This window comes from Microcaecilia unicolor, chromosome 10, assembly GCF_901765095.1.
Source record: "Microcaecilia unicolor chromosome 10, aMicUni1.1, whole genome shotgun sequence".
Classification (NCBI taxonomy): Eukaryota; Metazoa; Chordata; class Amphibia; order Gymnophiona; family Siphonopidae; genus Microcaecilia; species Microcaecilia unicolor.
In genome coordinates, this window is record NC_044040.1 from 75,893,721 (window position 1) to 75,914,313 (window position 20,593).

Genomic DNA, 20,593 nt, shown 5'->3' on the forward strand with positions numbered 1-20,593 from the left:
AATATGTTTTGAAAGTTGCATGTTTAAATTCTAATTAGTGCCAAATAAGTGTTGTGAATTGCTTGTTAGTGGCCAATTATCGGTGCTGATTAGCTTGTTAAGCAATTAAGTTGCGCACACTAATCGGCTATGCACGCTGATTTGTGTGCAACTTTAGTCACCATTTATAGAATCCAGGAGTGAGTGCCTACATTTAGGCACTCATTATAGGCGCCCTTCATAATATATGTTATTTATGAAAATTTGAATTTAGCTCCTTATTTTTCTCACATGTTATACTGCAGCTTTTGAGTCAACTGCATTTTACATCTGCCACAGTTCATCTGCTTTCAGAATATATAGAATCAGTACATTCACATAGTCCTTACCTCCTGCATACATGACAGCCAGCATAATGGATGATATCCATGCTATCTCACTATATGAAGTGTTGAAGATTTCTTGAATTTCTTTGAAGAAGACTGTAATAGCTTTGGGAAATGCATAGGAAAATCCAATAGAGATGAAGGCCCCAAAAACTACAACCCAGCCCCATCCTCCGTCTGGAGGTGTATACTGAGCTGGTTGTCCTCCAGCTGGTGGTGACATCTTGGGACAATATCAATACACCAACAGAGCTGTAAGACAGAAAAAATACTTTTCAATAAGCATAATATTGGCACTTGCATTGCATCTGTTCCTGACTCACACATGAACAAATAATCTATTACAACCTTATAAATTGGAGAAATAATTTTGGCTGCAGCTTTATTAACCAATCAAAAATTCATAACCAACACAAATAAAAACGTTATTATCAATATTTCAATGCAACCTTCACTTTTCTTATTACCTTTTATAAAGCTAGTCGGTGCCGAGCTAGCTGCATATATTTATTCTATCAAATGTATTAAGACTCCATGAACCACCTTGTAAAGTGAGACCTGCAGTGACGCCAAGGCCTCACTTCTACTTCTGGCAGTTTCGCACACAAGCAGATTACATTGTAAAATTCATATAGCCAGTAAATTCATTGACCTTAAATGAAGGCTGTTTGAAAATTTCTCATTTAAATTACCACAGCTGCGACTTAAACTACCTCTTTTAACATCCCTAAGCATCACTATCCCAACTACAAAATTACCCAAAATCCCAATCCCAACCCTCACTCTTCTAAATTTTGGGAGGGAATGGGTGGGATGAAACTTCTTGCTTCAGTTCCCTTAATTAGCTTTCTTCCTTGCCGCCCATCAATTCTCCTCAGCTTGGAGCCTGACAATTTTCCTGACTTTCTTGTGCTCAATTACATCAAATTTAATTAATTTTAATTCCTAAGTCTTTATAAGACTCACATTGCAAAATAATTAAATCATCTTCCTATCGAGTATACATCTCCCCCACCACTTCAATGTCAATATTATCCACCCAAAAATGGTCTTATGGGTTTTCTTTAATTTCTTCTAGCTTTATAATGCAGAAGACAGCAATACAGATCCTAAAGTTTATGCATGAAATATAGCATAATCTGACTAATTTGTAATAACCTACTTGCACAAATATTATGTTGCAACAAATCATAGATGAAGTTTGGGAGAGGTGTGAGAGGCAAAGCCATCATTTGGAACCAGTCGGGTTATCAACTGCACAGATACTAAGAGGTCCTTTTACTAAGGTGCGCAGAAAAATGGCCTGTGCTGGTGTAGATGCTTGTATTGGACGTGTGCAGGTCCAGTTTTCAGCGCACCTGCAAAAAAGGCCCCTTTTTTGGGCCAAAAATAGACTTGTGGCAAAATAAAAATTGGCACAGGTCCATTTTGGGCCTAAGATCTTACCACCACCCATTGACTTAGCGGTAAGGTCTCACACATTATCTAGGCGGTAATCGTCAGCGCATGTACACTAACGATTACCACCCAGTTAGCGCCACACGGTAGAAAATAGAAAATATTTTTTACTGCGCATATCAGACTTGCGTAAAAAATGGAATTACTGCCCGGGGGTGTGCGGTAGCTGGGCAGTAGTTCCAAATTGGCACACACTGGATGCACATAGGCACCTATGCGCCTTAGTAAAATGGCCTCTAAAATATGGGATTATGCAGGTGGCAAAGGCAGGTAGTTCCCCTTCCACTGCAGCACTTCTTGCATGAAGATGGAGAGGGTAAAGTGTCCTCAGTGTCAGAGAGTTGCGCTCTATCACATGTGACCACTCCTTGCCTCTATTTTTGTGCAGTGACTGGAAGCCATGGGAAGAGTAGCAGGGCCACAGCTCAATCCTTGACAACAGCTCGCATAACTGTAGCTCCTCCTGCAGATCCTGGGCATCCAACAATGGCCCTCTGTGTTGTCTCTCACCACTTACCCTGTGCTGTGAGAACACAGCTGCTGCAATGAGCTCTGGGGGCGGAAGGGGAGAATAAAACAGAGAAATTCACTGGGGCTGTGGTGCATAGGAAATAAAAGAAGGGAAAAGACCAAGGAGATGGTAGAGGAGGGAGACACATGGCATCAGGGTGGTGAGGAATTGCAAAAAAGATAGAGTACAAGGAAAAGGAACAGAGAAACAGAGGAGGCAAAAACACAGAGGATTACAGGAGAGGGAGTTTGTTTGTTTCAAGTGTACAGCGCCACATACGTCAAGTAGCACTATAGAAATGATAAGTAGTAGTAGTTTGTAAATCGCTCAGATCTGAAAAGGTGTATGGTATATCAAGTTTTAAATAAAGAGAAAGAAAAAAGAGAACATGGTAGAAGGAGCACGGAAGACAGGGCATATCGAATGGAGCTTAAAGCAGAGATGCAGAAGTGCTGATGGCACAAGAGTACAGGGGTTTGTCAGACAGAAGCATGAAACTAAAGTCTGCAGTAGCTGGCCTGGTACTAAAGAAGTGAAGGGGGAAGCACTGGAGTCCAAAGGAGTGACACAGAAACACAACAGAACATGCTGCCATCTCAGAAGCCAACGGGAGAACTGAACCCGAGATCACTAGGACATAGAGAATTGTACAGAAGACAGAGGATTGCAGATCCCCTGAGCTTGGGAGTAATGCTCATTTATGGTCTGTGGCAAAAAGGAAAGTGGCATCAAGGTAGAATAACTGACAGGCTCTCTTCCCCCTTCTGATAATTCTCAAGTTTGGGGGTAGCCATCCATGATGTGTGGATTAGGCCAATTCAAGATCTGATCATGGCAGCAACAATGGTAACTCATTGTTCAAGCCTTCAGCTTGAATGAGCATGTAGTCCAGTTTACAGTTTATTCAAAACTTGATATATTACCATAAGGAAAAACCACACAGCAGTTTATAATACTGTCATAGGTAACATTAAAGAATAGAGCAAGAAAGAAAGCACATTAAAAGAAATATCACAATAAAGTAAAGAATAATAAGATACCAAAAAGAAAAAAAAATTACAATCCATCTCACAGAGAAGGTAAAGTACATTTGTGTCATCCAGGCTCCCAATGCTAGCTCAGTCTCCAGTCCACGTGCCTTAATGCTGAACTAGAGAAATATGGGAGGGGCATGTGGTTATTTTTTTTATGTTAAATCTTAGGATGTTCAAGTGAATTTATGAGATAATTCACTTATTACTAGGGTGTTCAGAAAATCTATTAATAGAAATACAATGCTTGATTTCACATAATCACTAGTGCTCCACTGGAATGAACATTCATTTTCAAAATATGGATATTGCCAGATTCACCCATCTAAGAAGAACTCGCCTAGCAGATAAGTGATTTCTGTTTTGAGTTTTGGATAGTCATAATTTGAGCCTTTGATTTACAGCACAAGTGCTATGGATAGTTCACATAGCTCTTGGACAATATAGGCTAGATTCTATATATGGTGCTTGAACATCCGCACAAAATCTATTTATTTATTTATTTATATTTTGCTCACACCTTTTTCAGTAGTAGCTCAAGGTGAGTTACATTCAGGTACAGTGAATATTTCTCTGTCCCAGGTGGGCTCAGAATCTAAGTTTGTACCTGAGGCAATGGAGAGTTTAGTGACTTGCCCAAGATTACAAGGCGCAGCAGAATAAATTTCTGTTTAAGCATATTCTATAAGTGATGCCTAGATTTAGGCAAGGCATATAGAATATGCTTAGTTGATACCCCAGTGCCTAGAACTGCGTGCATCCATTTATACCAAAAGGTAATGTGGTGTAAATAATGGAACGAAGATTTAGGTTCAGAGGGTCATTTTCTATAACAATGCATGTAAATTTTGGAATGCCCATAAAACGCCCATTTCTCTGCCAAATACTATGACCCTTTTAGCTCCGCACATTAGAATTTAGGCACTGTGTGTTACAGAATATGTTTAGCAAGTTATGTGCATAAAATAGGCACGTTCTAAACATGAAAGACACCAATGTATTCCTATGGGCATCTTTAGCTTGCGTCTGTCTATCTTTAATGTGCGCTAAAAATGCCAGCGCGCCTACGTAAAAGACCCCCTTAGTTTCCTTGTCAGTCAATGGCAAAACTGTACACTACAACAATTTATATAATAACAGTATTCTTTCCATGCATCACTATTGCATGTAAGGCATTCCTTTGAAGTACATTTTATAACAGAATAAAGATTCTTTGTTCCTTAGCTGGAAAAAAAATGGGAAATTTGCCCAGGGCCCCACAGTGCCTTGCATACAAAATGAACCATTTTTACAGCCTATGAAGGCATGTAATTTCTGGGAAAAAAACCCACAACTTAAAAGGACAATAGCATACATTTCTTTTTACTGCCAACACAGTTCTGAGGTAGAGGAGGAATCTACAATTCACAGGCATCTGTCAGAAAAATAAATGCACAGTGGTAGAGGACAGTTTTCAAAAAAGTCGATTCCACCTCTCTCCTTATCCAGGTCCAATTCTTTAAAGAGTTACTTGGCAATTTTTGGTTTCCAGAAAAAAATCTGAATGAAAATCACCTATTCTTTTGCTTTATGAGGACTAGAACAAGTAAGATACTCCAAGTCAAAAAGCAATATCTATCTTTGGGGTCCTTTTATTAAGCTGTGGCAAAAAGTGGCCTTAGGGGCCATTTTACTAAGCTGTGATAAAAAGCGCCCTGCGCTAGTAGCAACAGTCGTTTTTGCCATGCGCTGAGGCCCTTTTTACTGCAGTGGGTAAAAAGGCTGAAAAAAGAAATGGCCATGCAGTAAGACTGCACTTACCGTGTGGCCATGTGGGGGGAGCACTTACCACCACAAATTGAGGTGGTGGTAGAGGATTCTGCGCTAACCCAGCAGTAACCGCAGCAGCACAGAACGCTGCCCGATTCCTACTTCTGACAGATTCATCATTTAGGGAGTGGAGGAGTAGCCTAATGGTTAGTGCAGCGGGCTTTGATCCTGGCAACCTGGGTTCAATTCCCACTGCAGCTCCTTGTGACCTGGGACAAGTCACTTAACCCTCCATTGCCCCAAACAAAAACTTAGTTTGTGAGCTCTGCATATAATGTGTACAGTGCTGCTTACATCTAGTAGCACTATAGTAATGAATACTAGTAGGGTAAACCCTGGGGGTGGAACTACCATGGCATCCATGTTGGACTGCAGTAGTTCTGGATTAGAATACATTAAGTCCACTTTGGACTTATTGCTGCTTAGTAAAAGGGCCCCTAAGTGCACTCTTACATGGGTCTTTCCTGTGTGCTAAGGTTATTTTTACTGCAGCTGTAAGATGGCCTATTTTTAATTATTTGTATTAATGGCCATGTGCTAAAGTTGCCACTAGCGCATGGTCATTTTTAAAAATTACTATGTGAACACATACCATCAACCAATTCATAGCACTCAGTAATGTAGATGTACTAAGTGGTTAGCACAGTAATGTCCACTCTTCACCCGTGACACGCTCCCTCAAAAATATTAGCACACATTTTGGAATTACCACAGGATGCCTGAGTGCATCCCGTGCTACTCCATTTTTAGCTGCGTTAAGCGCACATACATTAGCTTAGTAAAATGGTCCCTTTTTAGCCCTACCTCTCCCCAACCACAATAAATGCAATGGAGACTAGCTGAAACAAGGTTCTTTGACTTTTAACATAATACTTCCATATTGGACAGGCTTTCATCATCTAGACTTTTCTAGAGCAGTATTTAATTCCATCTGTACACAAATCAGAAAATGGACATCCTTCTCACAGAAATGTCCAAATCGGTATAATCGAAAGACGATTTTGGACGTCCCCAACTGCACTCCGTCGCAGGGACAGCCAAAGTTCAAGGGGGCGTGTCGGAAGCTTAGCGAAGGCGGGACTTGGGTGTGCCTAACACTTGGACGTCCTTGACCCATAATAAAAAAAAAAGAAGGACGTCCCTGACGAGCACCTGGACGTTTTCACCTGGACCTGTTTTTCTTACGACTAAGGTACAAAAAGGTGCCTGAAATGACCAGATGACCACCGGAGAGAATCAGGGATGACCTCCCCTTACTCCCCCAGTGGTCACTAACCCCCTCCCATCCTCAAAAAACATCTTTTAAAATATTTTGTGCCAGCCTCAGATGTCATACTCAGGCCCGTGACAGCAGTTGCAGGTCCCTGGAGCAGTTTTAGTGGGTGCAGTGCACTTCAGACAGGCGGACCCAGCACCATCCCCCCCACCTGTTACGTTTGTGGAGGAAACAGCGAGCCCTCCAAAACCCACCACAAACCTACTGTACCCACATCTAGGTGCCCCCTTCACCCATAAGGGCTATGGTAGTGGTGTACAGTTGTGGGTAGTGGGTTTTGGGGGGCTCAGCACCCGAGGTAAGAGAGCTATGCACCTGGGAGCAATTTATGAAGTCCACTGCAGTGCCCCCTAGGGTGCCCGGTTGGTGTCCTGGCATGTCAGGTGGACCACTGCACTACAAATGCTGACTCCTCCCACGACCAAATGGTCCTTGGTTTTGATTATCGCCGAAAATCAGAAACGTCCATGTCTAGGGATGACCAAATCTAGGGACGACCAGATGTAAGGATTTGGACGTCCCTGACAGTATTTTCGAAATGAAAGATGGACGTCCATCTTGTTTCGAAAATACAGGTTTCCCCGCCCCTGGATCGGGACGCTTTGCGAGGACGTCCCTTTCGAAAATGCCCCTCCACGTATCTTTGGACTAACTATTTAAAGGAAGAAGTTCAAACTTGTTCCAATTAATTTTGTAGCTAGAATTATGTGAGAATCTTCCAATGAGCTGAAGCAAACCACAAATAGAACTGGGGTTGGTTGATATGATATAAAAGCATATTGTCCACATAGATGAATAATTTATATCACTTTTCCCAAAATATAAATCCAGTAATATTTCTGTTTGCTAATAGCAAAAGCCAGTAGTTCCAAAAGTGATAGTGGAAACCCCTGCATAACTCTTCTATACAAAACAAAGGGGCCCTTTTACTATGCACTTACGTGTGTCAAATTAGAACTACCGCCCAGCCACTGCGTGCCCTAGGTGGTAATTCTAATTTTGACGCGGATCCAAAACAATTGGCAGAAAATAATTTCTATTCTCTTCCGCATGGCACTAACTAGGCGGTAATCAGCAGTGTACGTGCGCTGACGATTACCGCCCGGTTAACGCGTGAGACCTTACTGCTTAATCAACGGGTGGCCGTAAGGACGCATTTTTGCAGGTGCTCTGAAAAATGGATCTGCGCACGTCCAATACACGTGTATACACCAGCACAGGCCATTTTTCAGTGCACCTTGGTAAAAGGGCCCCAAAATGCTCAGAAAACAATGAGTAATAAAATCTAGTGGTGGAGCAGAATACAGTAAATCTAACCATTTTAATAAAATTGGGCTCAAGCCTAAACTAATGCAGTACACTAAAAAAATGCCCATTTGATTACAATCAAAAGCTTTCTCCACACCTAAAGACAAGATACAGGCATATAAGTATTTTGACATTAAAAAATCTGATGTTGCCCACATTCAAGTGGTCCTTCAAGCTACCTACTTGCTTAGGATGGATGATATTCATAACATTAGTCAGCTTCATAGCCAGAATCTATAGGATAGATTTAAAAATCCAAGATGTCTCCAATAAAAATATCAGAACTTCTGCAAAAGTTCAATCACCTGTTCCATTATCTAAGTGCTCCTGTAAGAGCCAAATGGATTAATATTCATCCACAGTGTTCAACATTTGCTTAAAAACTGACTTTCACCAGTTAAATTAGACCTGAATATTCTGGCACGAGCACTGAATATTCGGACCTTATGCAGCAACCAGAAGTTATATGAGTATGGACAATATACAGTGCCGTACTGGCATAACTAACCAGACAAAATTAGAACTGCCATTTGTGTGGTCCTACATGCCCGGTTAGCTATGTGGGCACTGGCACTGAATATTGCTGGTGGCCGCATGATTTCCAACTCTGCCTTGATTCTATACCCAGACTAACCGGCACTAACTGGAGAGTGCTACAGCAGTTAGAGCTGATATTCAATGGCACCGTTCAGTTACGTGCAGCTGAATACTGACGCCTGGCCCACTCAGCATGGTTTAAGTGAAGAAGGAGCCACTCCTACATAAATATTGCCACACTGGGACAGACCAAAGTTCTACCAAGCTCAGCATCCAGTTTCCAACAGTGGCCAATCCAGGTCACAAATACATGGCAAGATCCTGAAAAAGTTCAATACATTTTATGCTGCTTATCCCAGAAATAGCAGTGGATTTTCCAGAAGTCAATTTAATAATGGTCTATGGACTTTTCCTTTAGGAAGCCGTCCAGACCTTTTTTTAAACACAGCTAAGCTAACTGCCTTTACCACATTCTCTGGCAAGGAATTCCAGAGTTTAATTACACGTTGAGTGAAGAAAAGTTTTCTCTGATTTACTACTTTGTAGCTTCATCGCAAGCCCCCTAGTCCTAGTATTTTTGGAAAGAGTAAACAAATGATTCATGTCTACCCGTTCCACTCTACTCATTATTTTATAGGCCTCTATCATATCTCCCCTCAGCTGTCTTTTCTCTAAGCTGAACAGCCTTTTCAGCCTTTCCTCATAGGGAAGTCATCCCATCCCCTTTATCATTTTTGTCACCCTTCTCTGTACCTTTTCTAATTCCACTATATCTTTTTTGAGATGCGGTGACCAGAATTGCACACAATATTCGAGGTGCAGTCGCACCATGGACCAATACAAAGGCATTATAATGTCCTCATTTTTGTTTTCCATTCCTTTCCTAATAATACCTAACATCCTATTTGCTTTCTTAACTGCTGCAGCACACTGGGCAAAGGGTTTCAACATATCATCAACAATGACGCCGAGATCCCTTTCTTGGTCGGTGACTCCTAATGTGGAACCTTGCATTACATAGCTATACTTCAGGATCCTCTTTCCCACATGCATCACTTTGCACTTGCACACATTAAATGTCATCTGCCATTTAGACACCCACAGGCTTATTTTCGAAAGAGAAGGATGCCCATCTTTCGACACAAATCAGAAAATGGGCATCCTTCTCCCAGGGTCACCCAAATCGGCATAATCGAAAGCCGATTTTGGGCGTCCCCAACTGCTTTTCGTCGCGGGGACGACCAAAGTTCCCGGGGGTGTAACGGAGGCATAGCGAAGGTGGTACTTGGGCGTGCCTAACACATGGGCATCCTCGACCCATAATGGAAAAAAAAGGGCGTCCCTGCTGAGCATTTGGATGACTTTACCTGGTCCAGTTTTTGTTACGACCAAGGCACAAAAAGGTGCCCGAACTGACCAGATGACCACCGGAGGGAATCTGGGATGACCTCCCCTTACTCCCCCATGGTCACTAACCCCTTTCCACCCTCAAAAAAAAAACTTTAAAAATATTTTGTGCCAGCCTCAAATATCATACTCAGGTCTGTCGCAGCAGTATGCAGGTCCCTGGAGCAGTTTAAGTGGGTGCAGTGCACTTCAGGCAGGCGGACCCAGACCCATCCCCCTCCAAAACCCACCACAAACCCACTGTACCCACATCTAGGTGCCCCCCTTCACCCATAAGGGCTATGGTAGTGGTGTACAGTTGTGGGGAGTGGGTTTATGGGAGCTGAGCACAAAAGGTAAGGGAGCTATGTATCTGGGAGCTTTTTCTGAAGTCCACTGCAGTGCCCCCTAGGGTGTCCGGTTGGTGTCCCAGCATGTCAGGGGGACCAGTGCACTACGAATGCTGGCTCCTCCCACGACCAAAGGGCTTGGATTTGTTCATTTCTGAGATGGGCGTCCTTAGTTTCCATTATCGCCGAAAATCAGAAATACCAAGTCTAAGTACGACCATCTCTAGGGACAAACTAAATGTCAAGATTTGGGCATCCCCGACTGCATTATCGAAACGAAAGATGGATGCCTATCTTGTTTCGATAATACGGGTTTCCCCGCCCTTTCGCCAGGACATCCTGCGAGGACGTCCTCAGGAAAATTTAGGCCCCACTTTCGATTATGCCCCTCCCAGTCTCGTAAGGTCCTCTTGTAATTTTTCACAATCGCTTAAACCACACTAAATATAAATGCCAAAGAAGTTTGGGTGAAAAATAGTTATACTTTTTTGGGAAAAAAATGGCCATAAAGTTATCTCATTCAGCAGCCTTCTGAGCATTAGGTAATTTTATGGAAGAAGTCATATTTTGAAATCGCATAGCCAGACCTTCAATTGTAGGGGTGCCTGAGCCCAAAGTGGTAGTGGTGGTGGCTCAAAATTTTGCCTTGCTCATTGCTACCTGCTCAAATACCTGAGCTGACGGGGATCCACAAGCCCTGGAAGTGAAACAGGTCCTCCATCAGCGACCTGGTAGTCAGCAGAACTATCTGTGGGCTGCCTCCGCACTGCTCCCCACCCCATGCATGCTCATATTTTGCACATGTGCAAAAGATGAGTATGTATGGGTAGGCCTGGGCCTTAAAAGTGCCACCGATTGCCAAGCTGCTGGTAGAGGAGCTGTTTCACTGGCAGGGCTTAGGGATCCCCACCAGACACAGCAGTAGATGGTGTCACAATTTTGGAGGTACCTGAATCCAAAGTGTGTGTGTGTGTGGGGGGGGGGGGGGGGGGGATACTGGCCTCCCTGTCGCTATGTCATGGGATTAGGTTTAGGATTTATTCTTGCTTGATATATAACCTACTGGGGATGTACTTGTAGTAATTGTAATATTCCACAAGCTGGTTAGCAATCTGATGGGCATTAGTGAGCAACTTATCTTTAGCCCTAATAGCATGAATCTTGATGTTCTCTGCTCAGCCTTTAGATAATTCACAAGGGCCTGCCCAGCCTTGTTCCTCCCTTCATAATACAGTTGGCTCTCCCAGAATAACTGTATTCCTGCCCTCTCACCCAGTATATTATTATATTAAAATTTAAATTGTGTAGCTGAATAGCATCATCCTATTGCTGACTAATAATATATCTGGCTTCCAGCACTTTAATATCAGCCTTCAATTTAAGCAGAACTTTTCTTTTCTTGAAATGACAAGAAGAATATTTGATAATTTCCCCCCTTATTTTACACTTTATAGACATTCTATATGACATGCCATTTAGTTTTCCCTGTAGCATTAGTGTCAGATCTCTCCATGCCTTCCAATTATCATCCTGTATCAAACCTATGTTTTATTTCTAAACTTGCCGAGACAGTGATGTATTCACAACTGATCTCTTTTATTGAAAGCACTCTGGTTCTTCATCTGCGTCAAGTGGGTTTTCATCAATTTCATTCCACTGAGGCAATTCTCACAGCTCTACTGAGTGATCTCCTTTCAACTCTAGATAAAAATGATATACCCTTGATTGTATCTCTTTATCTATCTGCTGATTTTGTTAATCACTCTCTTCTTCTTTATCATTTATCAGAAATTCGGTTTTTGGTTCTGCTTTTAATTGGTTATCCTCTTTTCTTCTCAGTCACTATTTCTCAGTTTATCTGGATTCCATTACCTTCTCCGCTAAATTGTTCTTGTATGGGTTTTATTCTGGCTCCTCTACTTTTCAATATTTTCTTGAGTCCCCTCACAACACTTATTCAGATTTTCAACATTAACTTTTACTTTTATGTAGATCATATCTTAATGTTCTTTCCAATGTCAGCTTTTCACTTGGACCTTTCCCCTCTCCAACATTGTCTTAAGTCCATCACCCACTGGCTGGCTGATGATAAGCTGGTTCTTAACCCCAACAAAATGACTGCTTGCTGGATCACCAGTCCTGTCTCTCTCAACTACTATCTGCTCCTTTAGTATTATTCGATTTCTTTGCTAAAGATCAAACGACTTCAAACCCTGCAAAATTCTCCTGCACATTTCCTCTGTTGTGCTAGAAGATCACACCATGTCACTTCATTACTCATCCAACTCCATTGTCTTGTTCCTTTTTGGATTTATTTCAAAGTTCTCCGTCTAGTCCATGACGCATATCTTATGGCTTTCCTTCTTTTTATGGCTTCTCTCACTGTCCCCTACACCCCATCAAGGTTCCTTAAATCTCTTGATTCCCATCAGTTGGTTTTGAAAGTCCCCAAGCAGGCATATCTTGAATTGACAAGACATTATGCTTTTTATTTTCTTGGTCCCAAGTTTTGGAATGACCTCCTCAAAGATTCAGGGGGAAGTATCATACAAACTGTTTAAATAACTTTTTAAGACTTATTTCTCTCAGGCATTTCAGCATCAGTACTGAAAACTTTTCTTGTCACTCTTTTGGTCTGTCTTCATGGTGTATTGTGTGTCATTTAATGCTTTAATACCCCTTTTTACCTTTTGGCTTGTTGACTTCTTTGCTGTGGATGGGTCTGTCCTATTATAACCTTGAGTTCCTTTCCAATTTTACTTTTGTTTTTAGAACTGTGAACCACCCTGACCTGCTTGCTTAGATTAGGTGGTATCATTTTTTTTTTTAATTTGTAGAAGAACTTTATTGAAAATCCAAGTGCAAGAAGGAACAACATTCCAGCAACAATAACACAGAATTAACCCCCACTCTTCCGTTAAAGCCGGTCTCATTTCTTCACACTGAATCCACTACCGAAAGTGTAGAGTCTGAGTTGGATTCTGACGCTGGGGCTGGCCCTGCATGGCGGTGTGGTGTTTTCATCAAGGTCTTGTTAGCAAGTTTGATCTTCTCCTTGCCAGGACAATTTTGGGATTTTTTCATAGCGCTTCAAGTTCTTTCTCAAATTCTGTCACTCCCGTGCAAAAACAAAAGCAGCAGGAGGATAAGAACTAGGCTGCCATCAAGTCCAATGATGTCACTTCCTGCTTGGGCAGTATCAAATTTTAAAAAATATAAAGAATACTGATTACAGTTCTTAATCATCTCAGTATAGACTATCTTGCAGTAAGGCTGCATCAAAATTCTAGATTTTCTTCAGGTCAAAAAAAGACTATCTAGTGTAACTGTTGTACTTACATTAACTGATAAGGATAGGTTCAACAGTGGCTCCCAACAACCCCCTAGTTAAGTGTTTGGATAGAAGAATATAATCAGGACACATAAATGAGTTAATGAAATAGAATTAAATACATAATCTAAATCTTGGGGGTGGCATAAATGCCAAGCATAAATCATGCCCCACTCACTCATTATTATTGTAATACAGTGTGGGCTTTCAATGGTTTCAAATTTAGTGAAGACTTCCTGTGTAAGATGGGGTCATTGGGAGTTCCTATCTCCACATAGATTGCTGATATCATAGATATTAGACGTGAAAGTATCTGAGAAAAAGAACTTAGGAAAACCTACATTAGGGCCATATATATTCACTAAAGGATAGGTTTTGTGAGTCATCTCAGTATAAACAATAACCCAAAATCCAAAGACATCACAACAAGATGATAAAATTTTATAATCCAAAGATTTAGCTAACAAAATGGCTACCCTACCTTTTTTCCCACTTGCAGATGAGTAGAAACAATCTTGTACCCATTCCCTTTTCAATTTTGCAAACTCTGTTGCAGAGAGGTGGGTTTTCTGCAAAAGAGCTATTCCTGTATTCAGTTGCATAAGGTACATAAGCAGCTTCTTCTGTTTTATAACATGGTCCACCCTTTTTACATTAATTGAAGTAATTTTTTGAAGTCAGATCGTCAAGATCCTACCTAAACCTACACTACCCAAATTGCAAAGGACTGAAATACAAACAACTTACGCAGCCTGCTTCTCCTACATAAGCGCATAACTATGGAATGGGCTCCCAAAAGCTGTGAAAACAATCCACAACCACTTGAACTTCAGGAAATCACTAAAAAACAACCTCTTCAAAAAGGCCTACCCCAACGACCCCACATAACTCTCTTCACCTACCAACACAGCATGACTATGATCGAACAGGACATCACGCAATCTTCATCCATTCCGACCCTCCACTTATACCTCATAGATCACTATACAACTTTGTATTTGTTATCCACTGACTGGGCAAATGCCTTTGACGGTACTATGAAAGCCACATTGAGCCTGTAAATAGGTGGGGAAATGTGGGATACAAATGCAACAAATAAATAAATAAATTTTATAAGTTAACATATCCTAACTTCTTAGGCAGGTATAAAAGAAATGCAAGGGAAACAAAGCAGAATAACTTGAAAGAAGTGAAAAACAGAGATCCCAGAATAACCATTTATGAAGTGCTAAGATCACACTCTTTTCATTTACATGTACCTGTCTGCTTTTCTTAAACAGAACTGTAAACAGAAAAAATTATAACTAGAAATTTCAACATCTGACACGTCACATTCACACATCATACACCTGAAATAAGAAACAACAGCCACTAACTATATTTGAAAACACTCCAGAAAGAGCTGACAAATATGGGGGGAGACACCTTGTCCCATGACTTGCCAGATGGAGTCAGTTGAGCATGCCATCTAAGTAAAACAGTTACTGGAACAAAGAAAATGTGCTGCCATCTGATGTAAAATACATATGGCCTCAAGAAGGTCTGACACCGGAGTTGGGCATAATATTCAAAATAAACATCCAGTTCAACAGTCAGAACAGATCAGGTCATCATTCTAATAGCTGCTTCTTGCTCCTTCAAATAATGCTTCAACTCCAATGGATTTGTATAGGTCTTGATTTTTATTGCAGTGGATCACCTTCATGCATGCCAGAGCAAGCAACCCATAGCGCACCTCTAATCCTTTCAGTCTTGGCTACAGAGCAAGACATTGTTGCTATCTGTCTACTGTCACTTTGGCATTGTCTGCTGAAATAAACACCTTATGGCCCTGCCATAGCAAACCCAGACTCATCCAGTCTTTAGAAAATGTATGAGCTTCACAAAAGTCCACAAGCCCTTCAGGCCTTCCAGTTTCCTTGATGGAACACAATGGGCTGCAGAAGATGCATAAATTGAAGCTTAAGAAAAGTCTTGAAATATTCTTCAATCTGAACCTTTTGAACCTTGTCCTAAGATTAGTTGAGATATTTCTTTTGCTAATGTTTCCATTGCTTCCTACTACTACTACTACTACTACTATTTAGCATTTCTATAGTGCTACAAGGCATACGCAGCGCTGCACAAACATAGAAGAAAGACAGTCCCTGCTCAAAGAGCTTACAATCTAACCTCAATGATATGGATTGCTTTACAGACACCTGCTTGCTGAGTCGCCACATCCAGCTTTTCAAGGCATTGTTTCAGAGTTGAGAGTCAAGTATTAACCTGAGCTACATCAGTTTTAATATTCTTACCATCCATACAAGCCTCTGTGAGTAAGGTAGAAATATACTTGAGTTGTTCCATTACTTCCGCCATATTGCCTGCCTCTCTCCACTCTCGGTCTTGTTTAGTCAGACATAACAGATTAGATTTTGCTCACTCCTGTATTTACCACAAAAGGCAGCATCTGTCTTGCCAATTTTGCCCTGCAGCACCATCCAGAAGTGAATGTTAATAAAATCGGTGGCAAATGCAGCACAAAACTATTAATTTATAAGGCAACATTCAGGAGCTCCACTCTTACACACCCATGAAGATCTGGCTCTCGAGTGCCCCCCATTATATTAGAATTTCAACTGAGACTGTTGTCTCAAAATTCCAATCTAGCAATCTATGAGGACCTTTTACTCAAGTTCACTATTGAATTAGTGCCTGTTGTTAGCGCACAAGTGAGATCACCATTAGTGCTCACTGTCATGCCAGTATGATAATTGATGTGTATAGCATGTCATGGGGTGGTTTATGAACATGTAATGGGCATGGACTGCAAACTGCAGTTATTGCATATTAGTTTACCATGAGCTAGTGTAACTGTTGTAGTTAGCATGGATGCACTTTGCTGTCTCCTAGATAAGAGTCAGTAGGTACATCCGCATTATTTTGAATACATTTAAGACTACATTCAAAAAATGTCACCCAAAGTTTGGTTTAGAAAAAAATCCACAATGAGCACTATTCTTAGGTGACGTTTATAGAACACCACATAGAGCTGATTTCCATGCAAACGTTTGGGCACAAGGATTAAAACCTGGTATAAATTCTGCATGTAAGTTAGGAATGGATCTCCCGAATTCTATAATACTGTGCGCATCAGTGAACGTCCCTGACCAACCCATGCTCCTACAATGGCCACACCCCCTTTTCAGTTGCACACTAAAAGATTTGCAGATACATTTTTATAGAATAGCTCATAAAGCTGATTTCCACACAAACATTTGGTACAAGTGTTTAAATCAACTGAAAGCTGGTGTAAATCCTGGCATGTAAGTTAGGCACGGATACCCCAAATTCTGTAAATACCGTGCACATTTTTAGTGAATGCCTCTGACACATCCATGCTCCTCCCGTGGCCACACCCCCTTTTCAGCTACACACTAAAAAATTTGCACATGCTTCTTTATATGGTTTATTTGCGCTGAAGAGAATGTGCCAGAAATCATTAAGAGAGCAGCGTTAACAAGCTGGGGAATAGGGAATTGTGAAATTTGATAAGTAAGGAGGGACACCCATCTTAAAAGCCTTGAAAGTCAAAGTGAGAAGCTTGAAAATAACACAGTATTTCACCAGAAGCCAGTGATACTTCTGCAGTAGGGAAGTAACATGATCGAACCTACGGATGTGACAAAGAAGATGAATAGTAGTGTTTTGGAATGACTGGAGACGCTTAAGGTTAAAACGACTAATTCCCAAATAAACAATATTACAGTAGTAAAATCTTGAGACAGGAGGGATAAAATAAGTGGATGAAACGAGGTATGATCAAAATTTTTCCTGATACAGTGGAGTTGATGCAAAGTAAAGAAACCTGTTTTACAAAGACCAGAGATCTGAGGGGTAAAAAAAAAAAAAGACTTGAGTGTGATACCTAAATAACAGAACAACTCTAGAGAGGAAACGGGGGTGCCGAAAAGATTTAAAAGAAAAGATAGAGCAGAAAGGCCACCAGTAAACCAGCAACAGTTTTTTTTTGATAGTTAAGTACTAGTCAAGCAGATACTTTGTCCAAACAATCTTGCAGAGGGCCAGTGTTGGGAGAAGGAGGATTTGTGGCAAAAATAAGAAGGATGTCAGTTTTTGGCAAGAGGCACGTGCAAATCCTAATTAGAACCAATTAACTGCAATAATTGGTTGTTAGCACCCAATTACTTCTAGTTATAGGCTTGCTACTCAAAGTGGGCGTGCAACTTGGGTGTGTGCCCAAATGTGGGCACACAATTTTGGGTGCCATATATAGAATCTGGAGGTTAATGTATGGTAAAATACTTTTCTGTGTGGTAACAGTATCGGAATATGCTGTGTACACCCAACAACCTTTGCAATTATTGCATACTATTTTTTGTATCTAGTCCATATTAAATGCAAAACTTTACCACACTTTAGTAAAAGGGCCCCTAAAGTTGTAAAGATTTAAGCGGTTGCTTCCTTTTCCCTGCAGAATACTTGATTATTTCCCTTCTTTCTAAGCATTTCAGATTATTTTGTATTGTGGTTCTTATTTGTTAACTAAAAAAAATTCCAAGGTTCTCTTAGAAAGCACTTTTATACATTCAGTATCTTCCTTCAAGGAGGGGTTGCATCTCCACAGTGCTATAGAGGAACTAGATATACCCAGGTCCAAAATGAGAGCAAAAAAAGACATGATCAAGAACTAATATAAGCTCAGCTTTGACAGATTCAGTATGGAGAAACAATAGCTTTGAAAATACAAAAAAGTAATCAATACAGGAATACGAATCGAAAGGACAAGAATAAAAGGTAAAATCATTGAAGGGTGAATAAGCCTCCAGGGATCTATTATCCCAGCTTCATTTATTAAAGTGTGCAACACTCTGAATGCATTATTAGGCCTCATATGAATCTGAGATCTCCTATCTAGGGTTATATCAATGACAACCTGAAAATCACCAGTGAAAGAAGCTTGTTGGAATGCAGTTTTAAAGAATTCTGGGCAGTCAGAACTCAGACATAAACAAGACTATGCTTTCTGTCTTTAATTTTTAAAACTACCTTACCAAAAATATTGCCACAATTGTACATTATAACAGTGATGCATCAGCAAGATGTGACAGAATTTAAATTAAGCTGGTTAATATATAAAAACTCTTACCACCTAAGTGCTTTGTAGTTTTAAAAAATCTGGGTCCTGCTCAGGGGCGGCCAGAGCCAGAGAGGGGGGAGCACATTTTTGCCTCCCTCCCCCCGCGGCCTCTCTCCACCCCCCTCCCCGCCGTCAACCCTCCCCTGCTGCTTACTTTTGCTGGCGGGGGGCCCCAACCCCCGCCAGCCGAGGTCCGACCCGCAGTCTTCATATTTCGTCTTCCTCTGTGGCCATGCTGCAAGGAAGTAACGCTGCAGTGCTGCTTCGTTGAATCCAGTTCGGAGTCTGACGTCGCAGCACGTTGTACGCGCGTACAACGTGCTGCGACGTCAGACTCCGAACTGGATTCAGCGAATTAGCACTGCAGCGTTACTTCCTTGCAGCATGGCCACGGAGGAAGACGAAATATGAAGACTGCGGGTCGGACCTCGGCTGGCGGGGGTTGGGGCCCCCCGCCAGCAAAAGTAAGCAGCGGGGGAGGGTTCACGGCGGGGAGGGGGCCCAGGGCAAAATCTGCGGGGGCCCAGGCCCCAGTGGCCCCACGCAGATACGCCCCTGGTCCTGCTAAAGGCTACACGGCAATTCTACAAACTAGGTACAAGCATATATGCACATATATACCAGCATGCTGCCTAAGCCTTATTCTGCAAATGCCTGCTTAACTTACATAGCATGTATTTGAAAGGGGGCAGAGACAAGGGCAGAGCATGGATAGGAAATAGGTGGGGCTCCACCTTAGATGCATAATTTATAGAATACTGTAAATTATGTGGTTATCTGCCACACGTGGAGGGGCATTTTTGATATGACATCTAAATCCGATTTTGGACGCTTTCCAGCTTATTTTCGAAGGAGATGGCTGGCCATCTTCCAACACAAATTGGGAGATGGCTAACCATCTCCTGAAGCCGGCCAAATCGGTATAATCGAAAGCCGATTTTGGCCAGCTCCAACTGCTTTCCGTCGCAGAGCCGGCCAAAGTTTCCAGTCCAGGCGGAATATAAGATGTGCAGTTTTGAATGGAAGGCCAGTGAGGAGTAGGCTGCAGTAGTGAAGGCGAGAGGTAATGAGAGAGTGGATGAGAGTTTGGGTGGTGTGCTCAGAGAGGAAAGGGCGAATTTTGCTGATTTTAAAGAGAAAGAAGCGACAGGTCTTAGCTATCTGCTGGATATGCGCAGAGAAGGAGAGGGAGGAGTCGAAGATGACTCCGAGGTTGCGGGCAGATGAGACGGGGAGGATGAGGGTGTTAGCGACTGAGATAGAGTGGAGGAAGAGAAGTGGGTTTTGGTGGAAAGACGATAAGCTCGGTCTTGGCCATGTTCAGTTTCAGGTGGCGGTTGGACATCCAGGCAGCAATGTCGGATAAGCAGGCTGATACTTTGGCCTGGGTCTCCGCAGTGATGTCTGGTGTGGAGAGATACAGCTGGGTGTCATCAGCATAAAGATGATATTGGAAACCATGAGATGAGATCAATGAGCCCAGGGAAGAGGTGTAGATTGAAAAAAGAAGGGGTCCAAGGACAGATCCCTGGGGAACTCCAACAGAGAGCGGGGTGGGGGTGGAGGAAGATCCATGAGAATGTACTCTGAAGGTGCGGTGAGAGAGATAAGAGGAGAACCAGGAGAGGACAGAGCCCTGGAACCCAAATGAGGACAGTGTGGCAAGAAGTAAATCATGATTGACAGTGTCAAAAGCGGCAAATAGATCGAGGAGGATGAGGATGGAGTAGTAACCTCTGGATTTGGCAAGGAACAGGTCATTACAGACTTTAGAGAGTGCCGTTTCTGTCGAGTGTAGAGGGCAAAAACCGGATTGAAGTGGATCGAGGATGGCATGAGAGGAGAGAAAATCAAGGCAGTGGCTGTGAACGGTGCGCTCAAGTATCTTGGAGAGGAAGGGTAGGAGGGAGATGGGGCGGTAGTTGGAGGGACAGGTAGGGTCTAGTGATGGTTTTTTGAGGAGTGGTGTGACTACGGCATGCTTGAAGGTGTCAGGGACAGTTGCAGTGGAGAGAGAGAGGTTGAGGATATGACAGATGGGGGGGGGGGTGACACTAGGAGAGATGGTGTTCAGTAAGTTGGTGGGGA

The 20,593-nt window shown here is 42.1% G+C and overlaps 1 protein-coding gene across 1 annotated transcript in view; it reads right to left on the reverse strand.

Annotated features, from left to right (window-relative positions):
- The window catches only part of SLC16A7 (solute carrier family 16 member 7), a 337,527-nt gene that overhangs the window by 108,820 nt on the left and 208,114 nt on the right, over nucleotides 1–20,593 (reverse strand). Inside the window, exon 3 of the mRNA XM_030217090.1 lies at nucleotides 369–617. Within this exon, the coding sequence (XP_030072950.1) occupies nucleotides 369–588 (220 nt within the window). The 5' untranslated portion in view covers nucleotides 589–617. The remainder of the gene's footprint in view (nucleotides 1–368; nucleotides 618–20,593) is intronic.